The sequence below is a fragment of the Oncorhynchus clarkii genome, chromosome 9 (genome assembly GCF_045791955.1).
Source record: "Oncorhynchus clarkii lewisi isolate Uvic-CL-2024 chromosome 9, UVic_Ocla_1.0, whole genome shotgun sequence".
Classification (NCBI taxonomy): Eukaryota; Metazoa; Chordata; class Actinopteri; order Salmoniformes; family Salmonidae; genus Oncorhynchus; species Oncorhynchus clarkii.
This window is the reverse complement of record NC_092155.1, coordinates 46,931,062-46,955,629: the sequence shown is the minus strand read 5'-3', so window position 1 is coordinate 46,955,629 and position 24,568 is coordinate 46,931,062. Positions and strand designations below refer to the sequence as shown.

The 24,568-nt window shown below is 44.9% G+C and overlaps 1 protein-coding gene across 1 annotated transcript in view; it reads right to left on the bottom strand.

Annotated features, from left to right (window-relative positions):
• Positions 1-2,166: 2,166 nt before the first annotated feature.
• Positions 2,167-24,568, bottom strand: part of LOC139416423 (phosphatidylinositol 3,4,5-trisphosphate-dependent Rac exchanger 1 protein-like) — a 116,476-nt gene continuing 94,074 nt past the window's right edge. Inside the window, exons 25-40 of the mRNA XM_071165021.1 lie at positions 20,032-20,305; positions 19,161-19,367; positions 12,550-12,638; positions 12,267-12,349; positions 11,668-11,758; positions 11,347-11,475; positions 11,181-11,222; positions 10,197-10,414; positions 9,280-9,382; positions 7,958-8,101; positions 6,592-6,706; positions 6,134-6,200; positions 5,398-5,573; positions 5,053-5,155; positions 4,429-4,496; positions 2,167-4,281 (exon numbers count right to left, since the gene is read on the bottom strand). Of these exons, the coding sequence (XP_071021122.1) occupies positions 4,239-4,281; positions 4,429-4,496; positions 5,053-5,155; positions 5,398-5,573; positions 6,134-6,200; positions 6,592-6,706; positions 7,958-8,101; positions 9,280-9,382; positions 10,197-10,414; positions 11,181-11,222; positions 11,347-11,475; positions 11,668-11,758; positions 12,267-12,349; positions 12,550-12,638; positions 19,161-19,367; positions 20,032-20,305 (1,952 nt within the window). The 3' untranslated portion in view covers positions 2,167-4,238. The remainder of the gene's footprint in view (positions 4,282-4,428; positions 4,497-5,052; positions 5,156-5,397; positions 5,574-6,133; positions 6,201-6,591; positions 6,707-7,957; positions 8,102-9,279; positions 9,383-10,196; positions 10,415-11,180; positions 11,223-11,346; positions 11,476-11,667; positions 11,759-12,266; positions 12,350-12,549; positions 12,639-19,160; positions 19,368-20,031; positions 20,306-24,568) is intronic.

Sequence of the window (24,568 nt, the reverse complement as noted above, 5' to 3'; positions counted from 1 at the left end):
AAGACTGGAAGCCCTCTAGAGACAGGCCTAATGGTTGAAGTGGTGATAGGGGCAGTTGGACAGAGAGCAATTAGACTTCCCTCAGATAGAAAACGGCTGTGTAAAATCAATGTACAGTCGTGGCCAAAAGTTGAGAAAGACACAAATATTAATTTTCAAAGTCTGCTGCCTCAGTTTGTATGATGGAAATGTGCATATACTCCAGAACGTCATGAAGAGTGATTAGATGAATTGCAATTAATTGTAAAGTCCCTCTTTGCCATGCAAATGAACTGAGTCCCCCAAAAACCCTTCCACTGCATTTCAGCCCTGCCACAAAAGGACCAGCTGACATCATGTCAGTGATTCTCTCATTAACACAGGTGTGAGTATTGACCCGGACAAGGCTGGAGATCACTGTCATGCTAATTCTGAGTTCGAATAACAGACTGGAAGCTTCAAAAGGAGGGTGGTGCTTGGATTCATTGTTCCAAGGAGGGTGGTTAGTGGTGCTTGGAATCATTGTTCCAAGGAGGGTGGTGGGTGGTCCAAGGAGGGCGGTGCTTGGAATCATTGCTGCCAGTAAGATTGCACCTAAATCAACCATTTATCGGATCATCAAGAACTTCAAGGAGAGCGGTTCAATTGTTGTGAAGAAGAATTCAGGGTGCCCAAGAAAGTCCAGCTAGCGTCAGGACCGTCTCCTAAAGTTGATTCAGCTGCGGGATCGGGGCACCACCAGTACAGAGCTTGCTCAGGAATGGCAGCAGGCAGGTGTGAGCGCATCTGCACGTACAGTGAGGCGAAGGCTTTTGGAGGATGGCCTGGTGTCAAGAAGGGCAGCAAAGAAGTCACTTCTCTCCAGGAAAAACATCAGGGACAGACTGATATTCTGCAAAAGGTACAAGGATTGGACTGCTGAGGACTGGGGTAAAGTCATTTTCTCTGACGAATCCCCTTTCCGATTGTTTGGGGCATCCGGAAAAAAGCTTGTCCGGAGAAGACGAGGTGAGCGCTACCATCAGTCCTGTGTCATGCCAACAGTAAAGCATCTTAAGACCATTCATGTGTGGGGTTGCTTCTCAGCCAAAGGGAGTGGGCTCACTCACAATTTTGTCTAAGAACACAGTCATGAATAAAGAATGGTACCAACACATCCTCCGAGAGCAACTTCTCCCAACCATCCAGGAACAGTTTGGTGACGAACAATGCCTTTTCCAGCATGACGGAGCACCTTGCCATAAGGAAAAAGTGATAACTAAGTGGCTCGGGGAACAAAAGACCGATATTTGGGGTATGGCCAGGAAACTCCCCAGACTCCCCAATCCTATTGAGAACTTGTGGTCAATCCTCAAGAGGCGGGTGAACAAACAAAAACCCACAAATTCTGACAAACTCCAAGAATTGATTATGCAAGAATGGGCTGCCATCAGTCAGGATGTGGCCCAGAAGTTCAATGACAGCATGCCATGGCGGATTGCAGAGGTCTTGAAAAAGAAGGGTCAACACTGCAAATATTGACTCTTTGCATCAACTACATGTAATTGTCAATAAAAGCCTTCGACACTTATGAAATGCTTGTAATTATACCTCAGTATTCCATAGTAACATCTAAAAAAAATACCTAGACACTGAGGCAGCAGACTTTGTGAGAATTAATATTTGTGTCATTCTCAAAACTTTTGGCCATGACCGTACAAAGCAACCCAACATGGCATCAGTGTTTTCATTTCACATCATTCGAGAGGGCTGACATGATTGATCCAAAACAGAATCTTACAAATATGCAAGAGTGAAGATGTAATGGTGTCTCTGTGGGTACGTGTCTATATTTCCATATCATCATCATAATGACCAGGGTGAGACCACAGACTATGAATTAGAACACAATCAACCACAACCACCATTGTGCACCCACTACAAAACCACCACATACGCCTGGCCAATTAGCCAATGATGGACCTTCACTCACACAACTGGATTAAATGCAATAAGTGGTGGACTCCATGATTATGGAGCCTGAAGTTGTTCTTGGGAGGGTCCCCTAAGAAAAAAAGTCAGCTTAACAGAAAGGTGGATCACAATTTGGGGTAACACGTATTTTTACAGTCATAATTAGTATCAATGTATTTACCTGGAATTAAGAAACTGTATGGGTACCTCAATACTTCTTAGAATTCAACAATGTTTTGTGAATAGCATTTTATTTTACTAGCTTGTTAAAGTTCAATTTACAAATGGTATTTTTAGAAAGAAATATTCAAAAACGTATTTGTACAATTATTTTCAGGCAACATAAAATTGCAAATAAAGTATGTACAGCGATGAGAAATTAAAACAAGTAAATGTTACATTTCTATCAATAGGTGACCTGGTAAGAGTGGAACAATTTATCAATTGATCACTTAATGACAGCTATGCCAACACCAGAGGCTGCAAAGAGAATTTAAACCTGGGTGTGTTCGGAAAACATACAAAAATAAATGTTTTGCAACAGAAAACAAAAGTAAGCATTTCGAATTGGACAAGTCCAGGTAGTCCCTTCCTGTTTTACTTATTTTTTTTCTTCAACATTGGGTGCCACATTTTTTACACATTTGGTGCCTAATGAACATGAGCCTCAACTGGGACCTGACAAGAGCTTCTAAATAAATAACAAGGACTGAGCAACTAGTCAGAGTGCAGCATCTAGACACAGATACAAACCAAGCTAAAAACGAAAGTGGAGCCATTTTAACGGTCAACAACGTCGTCAGTGTGGGTATATACGCGACACCAAAATCCGTCCCTGTCCAAATGGACAATATGAATTCCCCCAAAAGTTAAAACATTTTACATACTATATTATGTCCATAAAAATAATCACATTTAAATTATAGCATTAACTCTGCTGCCAATGGCATAGATATAGACCATATTCTATTTTCTCTGACAGAGACATTGGTTACAGTAAGTATATACAAGAAATATAACATCTTCAATAAAATAACGCTACTGTTTATCAAGAGTTAACTTCACTGATCCCTTTGTTGTCATCATCCTCGGGACAGTTTACAGTGCTTTGTGCTAACACTTCAGAGTAATTAGATGAATCCTTGTGCTCATTTAAATATCGAAACATTAAAATCAAATCGCAAAGAGGTCTTGTGAGTTGGCTGAGTCAACAGGAGGCAACCTCCCACTATTAATATTACTGAATATATATTAATACTTTAAAAGGCTTAAAACATTCCAACCTGTTGACTCGGGATGCAGATTGGAAAACACAAAAAAACTCTTGAGATTAGATAAAGTTAGCTTGTTCCCCCGACTCAGATTAAAACTCCCCTTCCTATTCATTTTTAACAAAACTCCCTGCATTTTAACACTTGTCAACACATCAAACTCCCGAGGAAATAACAAAGACAAAATCAAAGCATAAAAAAATAGATAAGGAGTTTAAAAAAAAAATCAAAACATGGCATGCCATTGCTCCATTAAATACTGCATGATGCGTAGGCTGGAATGCTTTCAATTCTTGAATACCTGATATTATTGAGTAATACAATAAATCACTATGCGTCATAGTGCAGTAATACAGTACTCACACTAGCCTACAGTAATTGCACATTCGCCGCATGCAAGGGGGGCTAAGGCAAAGGGCAGCCCATTACCATCCATCCCTATCATTTCACCCTTCTCTCCTCCTTGATGCAGTGCCTTCTGTTCCTAGCTGCAATACCAGACACGCTGTCTGACGAAGATACCACACACTGGCGTTGCAGTCCAAGGCAAAGTGGATAAAGAAGAATGTCTGCTACAAGCGGTTTTTGCGTTAATCCAGTTGATAATAGCCCGGTGTGAGCATTGTCGTGGTGGCGGACATATTTTTGTTAGGTCATGTCTTGTCTGATGTCACCATCCCCACACTCCTCTCTAGGTTCCCAGCAATGAATTACCAGGTTAGTGACGGGTTGCCAGGTCAGTGACAGCAGTCTCATGTCACAGGGGGGGAGGCTATACAGGACACCACGGACCCTGTGGGATCCAGACACTTGATGTTCCTGTGCTAGAATGTTCCATTCGGGGACATGGTTGGGGGGGTACCACACTTATGTCTATGACTGGATGGGAGAGGAGAGCAGAGAGCTCCCTGTTCTCCCTCCTCCCCCATTCTACCTTACCCATTCATCCATGATCTCTAGTCACCGAGGCTTCAGTATATCGCTAATACAAAATAAATTGCTCTACTAGGAATAAAAACACAGCACCCCTTTCTTTTATAGATCTCCGTCTTGGGGTGGTAGACACAACTTGAAGAGCCTGTGGGAAAGGAGGAAAAATAAGAAATGAAGATCTGGACTTAGCGTAGCCTGCATCCAGACCTGTTTGTGCTGTCGAATCCAACAGCACAAACAGACCTGGAACCAGGTTAGTACTTTCAAACTACTTTGGAACTATTGTCTGTACCTTGGGGCTGCGGGTGGCATCTGATCCATCACTTTGAGGTTTTTAGCCGAGATCTCTACCCTGGTGCCCTATCAGAGAAAAGAGGGTGAGACAATGTTGACATATTTACACTGAGGACAAGTGCCCACGTAGTTCTAGCTCCTGTACCCAAATCATATATCTGCTCAGACAGTGTACCTAAAGTTGTATTCCTACTTAATGCCTTTAGGTTAAGAGCGACCCACACTTATTGGTGAAAAACAACTGTGTAAATTAAATGTACCCGTTCCACTGCATCGTATGTAGTGATTGTTTTAGAATGAACCAAGGTTAAAAGTGAAGTCTTGTTTGCCACTTCGGTACTGCTTGGTAAGGCTATGGTATACAGTAGGTGGAAGTTGCCTCCTTTCATGTTCAGTTTCCATTAAATATTAACAAAGGTGATAGAGAGATCTGTGTTGTAATTATTATGCACCAAACGGAAGAAAACGGACTGAAACATGGAGGCACTACCTGAATTTGTCCTATAAGAAACATTCGGTTTCCATTGCAAAATGTTTTGTTACGGTGTGCCCTAATGAATACGACCCAGGTCCGAGATCTGTTGCTAAGGATGTAAAGCGCTGATGGGTGTGTTCAGGGCACCTGTTTCCGCATGATGTCCATGGTCTGCATGATGCAGCGGGGCATGAGGCTGTGGTTCCGCGCCAGGATCATGGCCTGCTCCAGGGTCACGCTCAGGGTGCACCTACTCAACACAAAAGGTCAGAGGTTAGTAGGTCAACGGTCTTTTAACTATGTGTCATGCGAGAACAGTGTTATGTAAAGGCTGAAAATACACCATTTTGAGGTGGGTAAGGCATACATTGCATAATGCATGTTTAAGCAATACATCTGACACAGCAATGCATAGACATTCATGAGTGTTTGCTCAAGCTGACACGTAAACTGTCAGCCCTTATGTGTCACTTTCAAGTTCAAACGACTGACCTTTGCATGCCGGTGGCACACATGGTGATGTGGCAGGCGCCCAGGCGGTTGCACAGCTCCGAGGACACACACAGCACGCTGACGCCCGACAGGTGGCCCGCTGCGTTGGGACGCACATTCAGGTACGAGTGCATCAGGCGACACAGGTCGTCCAGGGTGTTAAGGGGTCGTAGGAGCTGGGGGGGACAGAGGTTTAGGGGTTAAAATCTTAAAGGTGTACTCCAACTTTCCTTTCAAAAGTACTGCCCCTGGGCCTCCCGAGTGGCGCAGCGGTCTAAGGCACTGCATCGCAGTTTTAGCTGTGCCACTACAGATTCTGGGTTTGAATCCAGGCTCTTTTGCAGCCAGCGTTGACCGGTAGACCCATGGGGCGGCGCACAATTGGCCCAGCGTCGTCCGGGTTAGGAGAGGGTTTGGACGGCAGGGATGTCCTTGTCACATCGCCACAGGCTGGGCGCAGCGCACACTGACACGGTCGCCAGGTGTACAGTGTTTCCTCCGACACATTGGTGTGGCTGGCTTTTGGGTTAAGTGGGCATTGTGTCAAGAAGCAGTGCGGCTTGGTTGGGTTGTGTTTCGGAGGACGCACAGCTCTCAACCTTCACCTCTCCCGAGTCCATACGGATACCCCGAAATTGGGGAGAAATAGGGGGTAAACATAAAAAATTAAAATATATATTTAAGTACTGCCCCTGAGCTTGTTTGTAAACAGAGAGCCATTGTGATTTCTGTTTACCTGGTCTATCTTCATAGCCGTGGTGTTGGAGTCAGTGGGTAGATTTGACTTCTCCAGGTAAAAAGCCCTGTTAGAACACAATGAGTTATTATTCAATATGAACGCAATTGACCAATGAATTGACCTGTCGATATTCTATTTACTCTGTAAAAACTTCAGACAAAAGTCAATTTCTACAGCTAATACAGTAGCCAAACTAATCAGCATAGGAATAAAGTAGTTCAATACATTGGTGGGTAGTACAATACATATTACCATATGTCAGGTGACAACCTGGGTTTGACTATGTCAGTGGGTAGTACAATACATATTACCATATGTCAGGTGACAACCTGGGTTTGACTATGTCAGTGGGTAGTACAATACATATTACCATATGTCAGGTGACAACCTGGGTTTGACTATGTCAGTGGGTAGTACAATGAATATGACTGTATATAAAGTGTGTAGATTTCTACCTGAGTTTTCGGTAGTAGGCTTTAACCTTCTCGAGTGAGACGGCGTTGGTACGCTGCTGGAACTCCTCCATGGACACGCAGTCCTGTTGGGACACTCCCTCTGGCCTCTCCAGGGCTGACCATGGGACAGAGGTAACACATTAACAACACAGTACACCCACCCACACATACATACATTCTATGACCCGCGCTCACATTCTATGACCTGCGCTCACATTCTATGACCTGCGCTCACATTCTATGACCTGCGCTCAGCAGGTTTGCGTGTATGTGGGACAAGTAACCACATTGTGACCTACACATCGATAACACTTCACATCTAAAAGTGACAGCTCTACCAAAGTCCGTCTCTGACAAGTGAATCTGTATTCAATTCAACAACTGTATTCCATAGAAGCGGCCTATAGGTGGCGCTCACAGCCCGTTTATTCCTAGTTCTCTGACTGCAGTACGGTATTACATTTCATCACAGGCTTCTTCTTTGAGGCAGCCACTTAACAACGTGAGCCTTCCCTACAGGGTTATTGTCCCAATTGGCACGTGTATGGAAAATGAATGGTTCCCTAGCACAGGGAATCAAGCATTATTCCAGCCACTTACTGACCCGGTGCAGGTCGAAAGAGCGCCGCAGTGAAAGAATAGAGGGGGAGCGGCTAGATAAGCACAGAATACATTTCCCGGTTAGACTTACACAGTCCGTCACTCAAATGGTAGTTACGACAATGTACTGTATATAGCAAATCCTCTAGAATTAGTATTTTGTTTGTGAAACTCTATAGCCACTTTCACGCTGGCATTTTCACTAGAACATTTAGCACCTAATCAGTTAGGAGATTAAGAGATACTGATTCAATGCCCTCTGTTAATGTACTGTAAATTATTATAGATATATGGGGCTAGATCCCAAACAGCCCCCTAATCCATTTTTCGATAGATTACTTTTGTGCACATTTGGGATGCAGACCGAGAGGTTGGCAGGACTTCTCCGGGAATGTTACAGGTGAATATATGAAGAAATTGTTCCATACATCTAATTTCTACTGTATCTGCAACACTGTGTGCATAGTCAAGATTATAGCAAATTGATAGGGTAAATGCCTCTACATTGTGAAGATCTGTGTATTTGTGAACCTGCAACATATTTCCTTAACGTTTGCTTAGTGCATTTCATCAAATTCCATCCAATGCCAATTGACTTGACTCGACTCAATTCAGTGAACTGTGAATTCAGCTAACTTTGAGTCAATGATGATTCGACTCAACTCAGCGAACTTTGATTGGTTGATGATTTGACTCGAGTCGACTCAATTGAGTTCAGCCATCTTTGCGTGGAGGTAGACTAGAGGGCTGTTCTGTTCCTACTCACCCCTGGTGAAGAGCACGGTGTGCAGTTTGAGGCTGCCCCCGTTCTGCAAGCGAGTGGGGAGCTCACTGAAGTGGCAGCTGTCCAGATACAGGGTGACCTTTAGGGCCTGCCGGCTGCCCTCCACGTGGTAACACACCGGCGTGTCTGGGGAACACAACACAACACTGCTTAGTTTGGCTTAATGTTAAATGAGTTCATAGAGTTCTGTGGCTGTATTTATTAACCGTCTAAAAAGGCAGAGCGCTGATCAGTTTGGCCCTTCAGATCATAACAGAAGCAGATTATTATGGACAGGGAGGAGCTGATCCGAGATCAGCACACCTACTATTAGACGCTTGATAAATACGGGCCCTGGTTGCTTTTCCCTTCACTTAGGCATGAGGTGACTAGTACACACTGGACCACTGATTGACGTAGCACGACGGTTTACTTACAGATAACAGCGATCAGAATGTTGCATTTAAATCCTGTTACACAAATACAACATTAGTACTCTGCGTTCTATACTTGGCAACATCCACCGATCCCTTACATATTTCATTTGATGGGTTGGTAGTTAATCAGACATAGGCATCATTGGTATGGATTCTTGCTTCAGTGGCCCACCAACACCATCCAAAGCTATGGGGGAAACCCTAAGAACAACACAACCCCCTGTGAGGTCAGCACATCGCCTCCTGAAGACCATCTACCCATAATCCTTTTGGATTGAGTGTGATGGTTTAGACGAACCCTTCCTCTCTGCTTGCTGAACAGCCTTTTATCAAATCAATACTGTCAGGCGAGCGCACAGCCACAAACAGACTGACTGCCTAAGCAACGGCCGCGCCATTCTGCTGAAGTGGGCATGTTTTCCAAAAAGCGATTTCAGTGTAAAAAGGTTTTTAAAGGAGGGGGGGAGGAAGGGGTGTGTGTGTGTGTGTGTGCGTATACAGTTATGCTTACTGCCGAGCAGTAACCTAGAATAGTACATCCCTGTTTTATCCGTGGCTTTCTCCCCCAGAATGTGAAATGCAACTGATGTGCTTAGAGCAGCAATCTCAGCTCACCATACTGCGGTTCTTGAAAAGGAACAGACTGGAAAGTCTTTCAGCGAAGCTGGGTTTGACCGAGGTGTTTCATTCGAAATTAAGCTGCAATTGTAAGAGGGGGAAAACTCTGGGTCTACAGTAACAAAGCCCTTTGTTGTGGTTGACATGCAAGGTGTGTGTCTGTGTGTGTGTGTGTCTCCAACCGCCACACGTAATCACCACTGACAACTCCGTTGACTGGCCACCGTTGCTAAGAAAATATGTGGTTGCTATGGGAAAGGGTCTACTTACTTGCGACCAGGCATTCATCCTCCAGCTGGCGGAAGAACACAGTGACTTTGTCCAGGTCCAACAGGGCCGCCTTGGTATCCTCCAGCATCGTCCTCTCCTCCTTCTACACGGTAGAGAGAAACCAAAGAGCTCAGCTAACAGGCCAGGGGCAGTATTCACAAAGCGTCTCAGATTAGGAGTGTTGATATAGAATCGGTTTTTCCTTTTAGATCCTAATAAAGACGATTGTGTGGACCTGATCTTAGATCAGCACTCTGAGACTCTTAGTGAATATGAGCCCAGGGCTCACTGTTTCAGCTTAGCGGCCAATGGAGACAGCGGAGTGTGGAAAGAGGACTCAGACAGTCAATGGCACCCTTCTTTCTGGATCAACACAGTACAGAGCCATTATAGTTACACCCTTATACTATTATATTGGTGATTCCTTGATGGCTAGACATTTCTACATTGGTGCCCGTATGCCTATGGTACATTGCTGTTTTGAATTGTGTTTTTAATGTGTATTTTTAAAAATGTTTTTTTTTTACTGGAGATAAAACATCTATGAAAAAACAGGTATTTTGACCTCAACGGAGTAAGACAAAAGTTCAAATAGAAATGAAATAGTTTAATATTATTGGTTAAACTTAAATCAAGCACAACTCCACTATTGTGACCCAAGTCTGCCGACTGTCCAAAGGTAAATAAATCACATCAGTAAAGGTTTAAAGTATTTGTTCAAAGCAGCAGGGCTCTACAGTCCTGTTCCTGTCGTGCCACCCTCCTGTAGGTCATCACTCCAACCCCAGTTTCAGCTTATCAACCAGCTAGCCATTAGAACCAGGCGCGCTAGATCAGGGTTGAAGCGAAAACCTACAACATGGTAGCTCTCCAGGAACAGGGTCGAGGAGCCCTGCTTTACAGTCGCCGTCTCTTACCACGTGTGGCGCCAGTGAGGCCTGGAAGTTGAGCAGCACGCCAATGGCGGCCGCCTGTTCCAGCCACTTGCGACTCGTCTCCTTGCTGTCCTCCTCGTACTCGCCGGCGTTGTTGAAGCGGGCACGCAGTGCCGCCAGGAGCTGCTCGGCCAGAGTGCACACGGCACCCGCCGCACTCTGGCAGAAAATCACGTCCCGCCGCAGCTGCAGAGCCGTGTCTGGGGTAGGGAGGAGGATTCTTTTTTAACCTTTATTTAACTAGGCAAGTCAGTTAAGAACAAATTCTTATTTACAATGACGGCCTACCCCGGCCAAACCCTAACCCGGACGACGCTGGGCCAATTGTGCGCCGCCCTATGGGATTCCCAATCACGGCCGGTTGTGATACAGCCTGGAATCGAACCAGGTTCTGTAGTGACGCCTCTAGCACTGAAATGCAGTGCCTGAGACCGCTACGCCACTCGGGGGAAGGGGAAAATAAGATGAGCATTTTATTTTCAGAGAAATTTTCTTTACTAACTTATTACAGGACATTTACAAAATCAGCAACGTACAAACAATATGGAAGGCAGGGGATAGACTATACAGGGAATTTTCCAAGTGACTAGAGGGAGGAGCACAGAGGAGAATAGTGGAAAGAGGTGAGCGATAGGCCGGTGGAAGAGAGGTAAGAGGAAGGGAGCAAATTGAAAAAGAACATTCTAGAGAGAGAGAGGTGGGAAGGGTAAAAGAAAGAGGGGAAAGAAAGAGCACGAGACGGTCGGTAGACGGGCTTTTTGACAACCGTTCTTACCATCAACCGGACTGTCCTCAGAGTGGTGTGTAAACTCTAATCAAACATAGCCAGGGGGTTTACAATCTGCTCTATCACACTGACTCATTCATGAGGACAGGACCATTAACAGCCGCCATATGGCACAGCACACTTCAAAGGGAACACACACACACACACACACACACACACAAGGCTGACATAAGGCTTACCTGTACATTTGAGCAGGGCCAGAAGGAGCTGGTTCTTCCCATCTACAGAAAAATTTGGATTTTATTACCTAAGTGATACGCATGTGTTTCTACTGTAGCTATGTGTTTGTGTGTGCGATGCATGTGTTACATGTGTGCTTATGGTGCTTGTGCGTTTTCTACTGACCATCCACAAATCTCTGTAGGCTCTCCACCAGTGTCTTGATGGAGCTGGGCAGGTTCCAAGGGTCCTCCTGGATGTTTTTGTGGATGATGTAGCGACAGCGTACCGTCCAGTCCTCAGTGTGACGGAACTCTGTTCAGAAAACATGATGTGTCAATGAATTAGCAATATAAAATTCTAGGACAATTCTTCAGTGTAACACCATTTCATATCTATCTATACACACACACACACATTTATCAGTGATACCCAGACAAGTCTCTTTCTCTCTCTAAACAAACATGCACACCTTACACACTCACACACACTAAATGTAGCGGGCACCTGGCTGAGTGTGGTCGGGGTGAAAGTGCTTGGTTTCCTCGCAGGCCTTGGTCATGACGGGCCCTTTGAGCAGGCTATTGATGGAATCCACCTGCAGATGACAGTCACAACCAGTCAGACAGAGGCTGGCCTCAGTCCCTCAACAACAACAGGAAACTGGGGCCCCGGGTAATTGACAGAAGCCAAAATGGCCGTGTCCCTCAGGGAGTATGGGAGAGGTCAAAGGGCATAAGATGTGTAAGAGGAGATGCGAGGAAGATGACAAACAAAACAAAGTACTGCAGGTGATTACTACTACTGATTACGATAAACATGATCTGTGCCAAATGTTTCTGAAGGCTAATGGAAAAGCTGTGTGTGTATGTATATGAGAGAGAGAGCGAGAGAGAGAGAGAGAGTACGTGTGTGTGAGAGAGAGAGAACGTCTGTGTAAGGGTGTGTACGCATGTTGGTGTATGATATTAGTGCCAAGCAGTGTTTACATTACACACAACACCGTGGTAACCATTAAAAGCATGGCTTACAAAAACAGAGTGAGATGTGGGTTGGTAAAGCCATTGAAGCTGATTGCACAGAGGATAGTGGTAGAGATGCTGCACCTGGTTGAAAAGGTGCTCCAGACAGCCATGCAGCTTGTCCTGCTTGTCTGAGGGAATCCTCATGTCACAGGGCAGCTCGTCACCTGAGAAAGAAAGGAGGAAAGAAAGAGACCGGATGAAAGAAAAAGACCGGAAGAAAGAAAGAAAAATAAATAAAGAATAAACTGGACACCATTTACAAGGAGATTCTGAACATTTTCCCACATAAGGCAAACCAATGTGGCTTCTTTAATGCTAGAGGGGTATGAACATCTTAGTCTAGTCTTCATGAACTGTTTCTTACCTGAACCCATCTCGTCACTCCCCAGGTAAGAGCTGTTGCTACGCACACTTGTGTATGACAGGACAGAATCCCTGTTACTGTTACATTCACTGCAACACACACAGACAGGAGTTCATACACACACACACAGAGAGAAAGAGACAGCGAGAGACACACAGAGAGAGAGAGAGAGAGAGACAGTTGAATAACAAACCAGAGTTCATTCCCTACAGACAAAAACACCAAGTCAAATGTGGAGTCTGTCTTGTAATTATCCAGTCAAATAATCCGACTGACTGTCTGAAATATAGTCAGAGAGAGCAGTAATCAAATGCTTCTCACAAACAACATCAACTTACTTCATTGGCGTGACTAAAATGCATTCCACCGTACTGTTGTAACGTGTGGCTACACCAGTGTGCCAAACAAGAATTTGATTAATAAACACCAGGTAAGTTGAAGTCAAATGATAGTTAAACATTAAAGGCGATGCCCCCACCATCCCAAAAGATTTAACATATAGTTTTGCCTTAAAGGGTTCGAAAAACATATACATTTAGAAATGTGTTTCCATTTGTAGTCAGTGGCTAGTTTAACAAAACCAAAGAGTGGATTGCTGTCACTCCTTGTCCTTATGGTAAGGAAAAACGTATGTGCTTTCACTGAACTACACCTTTAATGCTGAAGATTTATTCTCTTCCTATATTACCCCTACATTTTCAATGCATTTTAATAGCTAGATATGTGTCTCATCTTGCCTAAAATGCCTTTGGATGGCTTTGCTGAATATTTTCAACGGAAGGTCTTAAAAAGATGATGAGTGTGAGCGCAGAGACGATTTACTGTGTTGCAAATTGCAGATTACACAGCTACTCTTTGTGAATGTCGTGTGTGTACGTCTTGGCATTATGATGTCAATGCTGAATCATACGAATGTAAGGAGACAGAAGTAGCATTGTCATCGCGCTTCCCGTTACAATAATCACTTTGTTTTGTGTTCCTATAACCATCGAGCTCGGCAACAAAAAAAAGGCCCACAATGTGAACTGGATGCAACGCCAGCATAATGCAGGGAGGGGCGACCCGCGGGCCACCCCCCTTTTGAAGGCCCTCGGGTCAATTTCCACAAACAAACAAAAATAATAAATACTAATATTTTGTGACGTTACAGCCTTATTCTAAAAATGGGTGAATGTTATTTTTTCAATCTATACACAATACCCCATAATGACAAAGCAAAAAAACAGGTTTTTCAAAATCATTGCAAAAATAAATATATTCACTGGAATATCACATTTACATAAGTATTCAGACCCTTTACCTTGGACAGCATGACACTACAAGCTTGGCACACCTGTATTTGGGGAGTTTCTCCCATTTTTCTATGCAGATCCTCTCAAGCGCTGTCAGGTTGGATGTGGAGCATCGTGTACAGCTATTTTCAGGTCTCTCCAGAGATGTTCAATAAAGTTCAAGTCCGAGCTCTGGCTGGGCCACTCATGGACATTCAGAGACTTGTCCCGAACACACTGTGTTGTCTTGGCTGTGTGCTTGTCCTGTTGGAAGGTGAACCTTCGCCCCAGTATGAGGTCCTAAGTGCTCTGGAGCAGGTTTTTATCAAGGATCTCTCTGTACTTTGCTCCGTTCATCTTTCCCTCGACCCTGACTAGATTCCCAGTTTCTGCAGCTGAAAAAAATCCCCACAGCATGATGTTACCACCACCATGCTTCACTGTAGGGATGAGCAGTGCCAGGTTTCCTCCAGACATGACGCTTAGCATTCAGGCCAAAAAGTTCAATCTTGGTTTCATCAGACCAGAGAATCTAGTTTCTCATGGTCTGAGAGTCCTTTAGGCAAACTCCAAAACAGGCCTTTTACTGAGGAGTGGCTTCCGTCTGACCACCCTACCATAAAGGCCTGATTGGTGGAGTGTTGCAGAGATGTTTGTCCTTCTGGAAGGTTCTCCCATCTCCACAGAGGAAATCCAGAGCTCTGTCAGAGTGACCATCAGAACTTCTTCACCGAACTTCTTCCATTTAAGAATGGAGGCCACTGTGTTCTTGGGGACCTTCAATGCTGCAGAAGCTTTTCGGTACCCTTCCGCAGATCTGTGCCTCAACACAATCCTGTCTCGGAGCTCTACGGAGAATTATTTTGACCCCATGGCTTGGTTTTTGCTCTGACATGCACTGTCAACTGCGGGACCTTATAGGGACAGGTGTGTACCTTTCCAAATCATGTCCAACAAATTGAATTTACCCACAGGTGTACTCAAGGATGATCAATGGAAACGGGATGCACCGGAGCTCAATTTCAAGTCTCATAGCAAAGGGTCTAAATAATTATATAAATAACTTGTTTTTATTTTTCATAAATTTGCAAACATTTCTAAAAACCTGTTTTCGCTTTGTCATTATGGGGTATTGTCTGTAGATTGATGAAAAAAAATAATAATGTATAAAATTGAGCACACAGCCATGCAATCTCCATAGACAAACATTGGCAGTAGAATGGCCTTACTGAAGAGCTGTGACTCTCAACGTGGCACCGTCATCCAACAAGTCAGTCCGTCAAATTTCTGCCCTGCTATGCCCGGGTCAACTGTAAGTGCTGTTATTGTGAAGTGGAAATGTCTAGAAGCAACAATGGCTCAGCCGCAAAGTAGTAAGCTACACAAGCTCACAGAATTTGACTGCTGAGTGTTAAAGCTTGTAAAAACTGTGTCCTCGGGTCCAAACTAACTCTGGAAGCAACGTGAGCACAATAACTGTTCGGCGGGAGCTTCATGAAATGGGTTTCCATGGCCAAGCAGCCGAACACAAACCTAAGATCTCCATGCGCAATGCTAAATGTTTGGCTGGAGTGGTGTAAAGCTCTCGGCTATTGGACTCTGGAGCAATGGGAAGACCGAATCTAGGTTTGGTGGATGCCTTGAGAACGTTACCTACCCGAATGCATAGTACCAACTGTAAAGTTTGGTGGAGGAGTAATAATGGTCTGGGGCTGGCTCATGGTTCTGGCTAGGCCCCTTAGTCCCAATGAAGGGAAATCTTAACGCTACAGCATAAAATTACAGTTAAGACGATTCTGTGCTTCCAACTTTGTGGTAACAGTTTGGGGAAGGCCCTTTCCTGTTTCAGCATGAGATCCATACAAAAAATGTTTGTCGAGACTGGTGTGGAAGAAACTGTTATTTAATTAATTTTTTATTTAATTAGGCAAGTCAGTTAAGAACAAATTATTATTTACAATGACGGCCTACCCGGGCCAAACCCGGAAGATGTTGGGCCAATTGTGTGCTGCCCTATGGGACTCCCAATCACGGCTGGATGTGATGCAGCCTGGAGTCAAACCAGGTACTGCAGTGACACCGCTTGCAATGAGATGCAGTGTCTTAGACCACTGCGCAACTCGGGAACTTGACTGGCCTGCACCAACCCCATTGCACACCTTTGGATGAATTGAAACGCTGACTGAGAGCCAGGCCTAATCACCAAACATCCTTGCCCGACCTCACTAACAATCTTGTCGACCCCCCAGAAATGTTCCAACATCTAGTGGAAAGCCTTCGCAGAAGAGTAGAGGCTATAGCAGCAAAGGAGGGGGACCAACTCCATATTATTGCCCATGATTTTGGAATGAGATCTTTGACAAACAGGTGTCCACATACTTTACAAGCAGGTGTCCACAGCCATGCTGTGTCTCATTAAATCTTGCAAAAATGTATCTCCACCCTATGGAAACATTTGTTGAATTGCATGAAATTAGCTTTAAACAGAACATTTTCCTCTCTGCCCCATGGCAAAATTTGTATAATTGCATGAAATGTGTTATAAAATGGCCAAATCTTCTCTTTGCCCATTGGTAAAATGTGTCAAATTGCATTAAAACTGCAACGTTTGCTCGGCCCATGGCAAATTGTGTAGAATTGGAGGAAATTAACACCATCATGTAAAAATGTTCTCTCTACTGTTAATAGGGGGGCTGCTAAAATGTTTTTCCTCACAGTGTGTGTGTGGGGGGGGGGGCTACGCACATGTGGGTACCCAGACCCACGGGCAACTGCGGCCCCTCATGATGAGTTCAGCATTTTGGGCTCCCATCCCCATCAAAGTTGCCCATCCCTGGGTTAGGGAGTTCTTAGTGAGTCAGAGTCTTGTCTCTGACATTGTTTGCGTCTTATTGTGTCTCTAAATGGGCTGCTGGATCATTCCCGACAAACTGGGACTGAAGAGCCAACCGTTACGTAATACACCCAGGGCTTTGGCTTTGACTCTCTCCTCCACGCACACGGTCACACTCAGGCACTCGTGCACACTCACACAAGTTCTCCTGGGAGAGGGTTCTAAATTTAGTCGCATCTCGTGGCAGGTTTGGAGCGGCCCACCCTCACCAGATGTGACGAGACTGACTGTCTAAGAGACAAACAAACCAGACTGGTGGTGGGTGTACAATTACCTCTTTCTCTGTCTGCGTCCACCCATCCATCTGCTCATTCCTCTCCTCCTCCTTTCACTCGCCGTCTTTCACTGTGGTGACCTCGCCCCTCTATTTTCCTCTCCAAGACTCTCCAAGCCTTTTGCTGTTGACCTTCACCTTACCCTATCCTTCCTCCTCTGTGTTTTGTCTGGCTCACTTCATCTCTCCCCACCTATCGTTGTGTCTTTCTCTCCAATCATCATGAACGCCTTGAGAACGCATTTATAAAGTGCTTCTCGTCCCAGAGCACATTGGACGGCCGGACAACTCATCCCATCCCGTATCAAACCTATAACACCCTCTCCATATATATTTCTACTAACAAGCTAAATGCAAATATTGTTCCCAGCCTCTTCTGTGCGAGGTTAGCACCCTATTCCCTATGTAGTGCACTACTTCTGGAAAGACTCAAAACAAAACATTAGGAACATCTTCCTAACAAGCCTCAATTCGTCGGGGCATGGACTCTAAACAAGGTGTTGAAAGCGTTCCACGTTGACTCCAATGCTTCTCACAATTGTGTCAAGTTGGTTGGATGTCCTTTGGGCGGTGGGCCATTCTTGATACAAACAGGAAACTGTTGAGCATGAAAAACCCAGCACCGTTGCAGTTCTTGACACACTCAAACCGGTGTGTCTGGCGCCTACTACTGTATCCTGTTAAGAGGCACTTCAATTTTGTCCTGCCAGTTCACCCTCTGAATGGCACACATACACAATCCATGTCTCAATTGTCAAAAAGCTTAAAAATCCTGATTTAACCTGGTTCCTCCCCTTCATCTACACTGAGTTAGCAAGTGACATCAATAAGGGACCATAGCTTTCACCTGGTCAGTCTATAATGTTTCACACACTCAGTGTAGTACACTTATTTTGGCCAGAACCCATGAGGGTCTGGCCAAAAGTAGCGGACTGTATAGGGAATAGGGTGTCACTGCAGATGCAACCTGAGGGAGCTCACTAGACCCTGTACTGTGGGTGGCTGTTGGCTAGAAGGAGTTGCGCTTGCTGTTCTTGCTGTAATGACAGACTGGGCAGAGAGAGAGCGAGAGAAGCGCAAGCTACTCATTTAGCCTCTATTACACACTGCACTCTCGCCAGGAGCTGACCACTGCTCTTAGTGGGTGGTAGTGGGCGGAGGCCGTGGACCGGTGCCTGAAAGACACTACCACCGCTGCCAACAACCATCTGAATGAACTCAAGCTAGCGAGGAGGTAGCACAGTGACATCACTGAATACATTTCATGTTGAGCTCCCCGATTCCTTTTTTTTTTTTACGTGTGACTCGACTCCCCACATCTGGAACCTATTGGGAGAGTCGGAAGGAACCCGATGCCATCACAGTGGGAAATATAAATAAAAAGAGAGGGAGATCTTTGTTGTTGGTTTCACATGAAGCTGGCTCACGGAAACACCCATCTTTTTTTTTACTATACATTCAGTTTTCTATGTTTACTTTACCATGGTGAAACAGAGCACATTCTCATTTGCGAGAATTTAAAAAAAAATAAAAATAATTAAACTAAGCGGCAAGTCCGTTAAGAACACATTCCTATTTACAATGGAGGCCAAACCCGGACGCCGCTGGGCCAATTGTGCGCCGCCCAATCACGGTGATACAGCCTGGAATCGAACCAGGGTCTGTAGTGACGCCTCTAGCACTGAGACGCAGTGCCTTATACCGCTGCGCCATTCGGGAGCTGATCCAAGATCAGTGCCTAAGGGAAACGGAGTAGCATTGGAATGACGGACCCTGTTGTGAGGTCACATTGGATAAGTGACACCTCTCCTCTGTCTTTCACCCACAAGTTAATTGCCCACAGCAGAAATAAAATCAGATAATCCTACCCCCAATACTAACCTCAACCATTACAGTGGATGAAGACATATCTAAACATGGTTAGGGGTAATCTCCATCACCTCCTCCACCTCCACCTTTTAACCCATTGCACTACTTTTAGTATTATGGTGATTTGTATTGTATAATATGCTTGTGCTTTGCCCTCCCTTAAGAGTTTTACGCTGGGCATCCATAAAAAATGGCTCTATAATGTACATCTGATTGGGAAGAAGCACCAATTTAAAATGTCCAAGACAAATTTCCCTTGGGGGACAACAAAGTGAATCTTATCTCAACTCTCATCTTATCTTACCTGTACGAGTCCCTGTAGCTCATGGTGTCGTGGCCCGAGTCCTCCTGGTCCTCCTCAGTCACCTTGAAGCAGACCCTCTTGATGCCCCCGTGCTCTGCTTTTTCCTGGTCCCCCTCCTCAGGGGCCACAGAGGGGGGCTGGCTGGCCTCGTAGGCTGGGGGCTCGCTGCCCTGCGGCTGGGTGGGCTCCGTGATGGACGACAGCAGGCTGCAGTTATCAACCGTCACATACGAGGAGAAAACACATTAATATTTATTGCTTTTATATGTGCACACATATCTTTTACACACACAGTAGAGAAGATTTCCCCTCCTTCCAATGGGGTAGTGGCTTCACGGCCTGTTGCTGTTAGCCCAGTCCATAAACAGTTTTGGAGTGACAAATTCCCCTGTTTTGAAAGTATCCACATTAAACAAGCAAAAAGGGCAGTCAGACAAAGGGGGTTTGGCGTGGGTCTCAGGAAGGCTGCCTGGGGACAATGGTTTCATAATATCTTGGCCTTCCAGCTTTCCATATTCATGCAGAATAATAACAGATCTTCAGAGGAAAATGTCAACGAATAGACTACAGGAACTAAAAATAAACGACGGTGATATATCATTTGGCGATTCCAAAACCACTCATGTCATTTTGGGTGCCTACATGTGTATTATTTGGGTACTCACACTATTGGGGTACCTTGGGTAAAGGTATTTAGCAATGATACTCATACATACAGTATATCGGGCCGCAGTATTTAGCAATGATACTCATACATACAGTATATCGGGCCGCATTATATCGGTTCGTGGGCCGTGTCTGGCTCGTGGGCCACCAGTTTGAGATCGCTGACATGGGTACTTAGCGAGGATTGTCACATATGTGTACTTACACATCTATCTGGGTGACGTACTGCCTCATTTCTCGGACAGCGATGTCAAGGCGGCTGTAGAGGCGGATGTATGCGTCCTGGATCTCCATGTCCTCCTGTTTGAGCAGGAAGCTGAGGCCTTTCCCCCGGTGGGCCTGCTGCCTCCTGTCTGGAGTGCCCTCTACAGAGCCCTCAATGTCCCACTCCCCCTCCTCTCCCAGACCGCTGCAGCTGTAGGACGGGGCACCCATGCTTGTCACACAGTGCTGGGTGTGGGACATTGGGTTCAGGTTAGCTGTGGGGAGAGAGAAAATAAATAGATAGATAAATAAAGAGGTAAAGAAAGGTAAATGAAGTGAAAGCAGCTGTACAACACAGAAAAGCAGAGGTAGAAATAGAGGAGGGAAGAAAGGGAAAGAGGGAGAGAGAGGAGGAGAGACAATCAACTCTCACTTCCAGAGACCCATATCTACACCAGATGTTCAGTCTTCATGCACAATAACACTCTGGTGAATATACGGCCTATCGTTTTCACAAAAACTGTGCTTTTAAATGAAGGGCCTTATATATATATATATATATATATATATATATATATATATATATATATATATCGCTGTTCTATGTACATTCAAACACTCCCTGAAACACTTCAGCGAGCAGGCCTTTCTAATCGACCTGGCCCGGGTATCCTGAAAGGATATTGACCTCATCCCGTCGGTAGAGGATGCCTGGTTATTTTTATTTTTTTAAATGCCTTCCGCACCATCTTAAATAAGCATGCCCCATTCAAGAAATTTAGAACCAGGAACAGATATGGCCCTTGGTTCTCTCCAGACCTTACTGGCCTTAACCAACACAAAAACATCCTATGGCGTTCTGCATTAGCACCGAACAGCCCCCGTGATATGCAACTTCTCAGGGAAGTTAGAAACCAATATACACAGGCAGTTAGAAAAGCCAAGGCTAGCTTTTTCAAGCAGAAATGTGCTTCCTGCAACACAAACTCAAAAAAAGTTCTGGGACATTGTAAAGTCCATGGAGAATAAGAGCACCTCCTCCCAGCTGCCCACTGCACTGAGGATAGGAAACTCTGTCACCGCCGATAAATCCACTATAATTGAGAATTTCAACAAGCATTTTTCTACGACTGGCCATGCTTTCCACCTGGCTACCCCTACCCCGGTCAACAGCACTGCACCCCCCACACCAACTCGCCCAAGCCTTCCCCATTTCTCCTACTCCCAAATCCAGTCAGCCGATGTTCTGAAAGAGCGGCAAAATCTGGACCCCTACAAATCAGCCGGGCTAGACAATCTGGACCCTTTCTTTCTAAAATTATCTGCCGAAATTGTTGCAACCCTTATTACTAGCCTGTTCAACCTCTCTCATGTCGTCTGAGATTCCCAAAGATTGGAAAGCAGCTGCGGCCAATCCCCTCTTCAAAGGGGGAGACACTCTAGACCCAAACTGCTACAGACCTATATCTATCCTACCCTGCTTTTCTAAGGTCTTCGAAAGCCAAGTCAACAAACAGATTAACAACCATTTCGAATCCCACCGCACCTTCTCCACTATGCAATCTGGTTTCAGAGCTGGTCATGGGTGCACCTCAGCCACGCTCAAGGTCCTAAACGATATCTTAACCGCCATCAATAAGAAACAATACTGTGCAACCATATTCATTGACCTGGCCAAGGCTTTCGACTCTGTCAATCACCACATCCTCATTGGCAGACTCATTAGCCTTGGTTTCTCAAATGATTGCCTCACCTGGTTCACCAACTACTTCTCTGATAGAGTTCAGTGTGTCAAATCGGAGGGCCTGTTGTCCGGGCCTCTGGCAGTCTCTATGCGGGTGCCAGAGGGTTCAATTCTTGGGCCGACTCTCTTCTCTGTATACATCAATGACGTCGCTCTTGCTGCTGGTGAGTCTCTGATCCACCTCTACGCAGACGACACCATTCTGTATATTTCTGGCCCTTCTTTGGACACTGTGTTAACAACCCTCCAGACGAGCTTCAATGCTATACAACTCTCCAACTGCTCTTAAATACAAGTAAAACTAAATGCATGCTCTTAAACCGATCGCTGCCTGCACGTCCAGCATCTCTACTCTGGACGGTTCTGACTTAGAATATGTGGACAACTACAAATACCTAGGTGTCTGGTTAGACTGTAAACTCTCCTTCCAGACTCACATCAAACATTTCCAATCCAAAGTTAAATCTAGAATTGGCTTCCTATTTCGCATCAAAGCATCCTTCCCTCATGCTGCCAAACATACCCTTGTAAAACCATCCTACCGATCCTTGACTTCAGCGATGTAATTTACAAAATAGCCTCCAATACCCTACTCAATTAATTGGATGCAGTCTATCACAGTGCCATCTGTTTTGTCACCAAAGCCCCATATACTACCCACCACCGTGACATGTATGCTCTCGTTGGCTGGCCTTCGCTTCATACTCGTCGCCAAACCCACTGGCTCCAGGTCATCTACAAAACCCTGCTAGGTAAAGTCCCCCCTTAACTCAGCTCGCTGGTCATCATAGCAGCACCCACCTGTAGCACGTGCTCCAGCAGGTATATCTCTCTGGTCACCCCCAAAACCAATTCTTCCTTTGGCCACCTCTCCTTCCAGTTCTCTGCTGCCAATGACTGGAAAGAACTACAAAAATCTCTGAAACACTTATCTCCCTCACTAGCTTTAAGCACCAGCTGTCAGAGCAGCTCACAGATTATTGCACCTGTACATAGTCCATCTATAATTTAGCCCAAACAACTACCTCTTCCCCTACTGTATTTATTTATTTAGCTCCTTTGCACCCCATTATTTCTACTTTGCAAATTCTTCCACTGCAAATCTACCATTCCAGTGTTTTACTTGCTATATTGCATTTACGTCGCCACCATGGCCTTTTTTTGCCTCCCTTAGCTCACCTCATTTGCTCACAAGGTATATAGACTTATTTTTCTACTGTATTATTGACTGTATGTTTGTTTTACTCCATGTGTAACTCTGTGTTGTTGTATGTGTCGAACTGCTATGCTTTATCTTGGCCAGGTCGCAATTGTAAATGAGAAATTGTTCTCAACTTGCCTACCTGGTTAAATAAAGGTTAAATAAAAAATAAATGTAAAAAAATTATACTGCCTTGCGAGTCGTGAAGAAATGCCTAGAACGTGACAAAAACACAGTAAAATATGTTTTATTTGTTATTTGGTATTGTGGTCTAATTCTATGTCTTGTTTGTGGAGCCTGAGGGTGTAACGTTAGCATAGCCTACCATTAAGTCGAGGAGCTCCTATACTTTGTGCACATTCCAGCCCTGAGCACTCCATGAGGCTACTAAATGCCCTAAAAAAGCAAACATTTTGTCCATGCATTTCTGACCGCAAAGCCAATGAAGCCTTCACTTTGGAGTTGCTTCCTCCCCCATGGCTGTCTGAGTGTCTCTGTGGCTCGGCACAGAGCGGCAGCTGGATGACAGGCCAAACGGCAGGCTACTGAAACCACAGAGAGACAAAACAGACAGGAGGACCACATGGGCCCATAGAGATATATACAGTTGAAGTCGGAAGTTTACATACACTTAGGTTGGAGTCATTAAAACTCGTTTTTCAACCACCCTACAAATTTCTTGTTAACAAACTATAGTTTTGGCAAGTAGGTTAGGACAACTACTTTGTGCATGACAAGTTATTTTTCCAACAATTGTTAACAGACAGATTATTTCACTTATAATTCACTGTATCACAATTCCAGCGGGTCAGAAGTTTACATACACTAAGTTGACTGTGCCTTTAAACAGCTTGGAAAATTCTAGAAAACTATGCCATGGCTTTAGAAGCTTCTATGCCATGGCTTTAGAAACCTCAATTGGAGGTGTACCTGTGGATGTATTTCAAGGCCTACCTTCAGGTGCCTCTTTGCTTGACATCATGGGAAAATCAAAAGAAATCAGCCAAGACCTCTGAAAAATAATTGTAGACCTCCACAAGTCGGGTTCATCCTTGGGAGAAATTTCCAAACGCCTGAAAGTACCACATTCATCTGTACAAACAATAGTACACAATTATAAAAACCATGGGACCACGCAGCCATCATACCGCTCAGGAAGGAGACACGTTCTGTCTCCTAGAGATGAACGTACTTTGGTGCAAAAAGTGCAAATCAATCCCAGAACAACAGGACCTTGTGAAGATGCTGGAGGAAACATGTACAAAAGTATCTATATCCACAGTAAAACGAGTCCAATATCGACATAACCTGAAAGGCCGCTCTGCAAGGAAGAAGTCACTGCTCCAAAACCGCCATAAAAAAGCCAGACTACGGTCTGCAACTGCACATGGGGACAAAGATCATACTTTTTTGAGGAAGGTCCTCTGGTCTGATTAAACAAAAATATAACTGTTTGGCCATAATGACCATTGTTATGTTTGGAGGGAAAAGGAGGAGGCTTGCAAGCCGAAGAACACCATCCCAACAGTGAAGCACGGGGGTGGCAGCATCATGTTGTGGGGGTGCTTTGCTGCAGGAGGGACTGGTGCACGT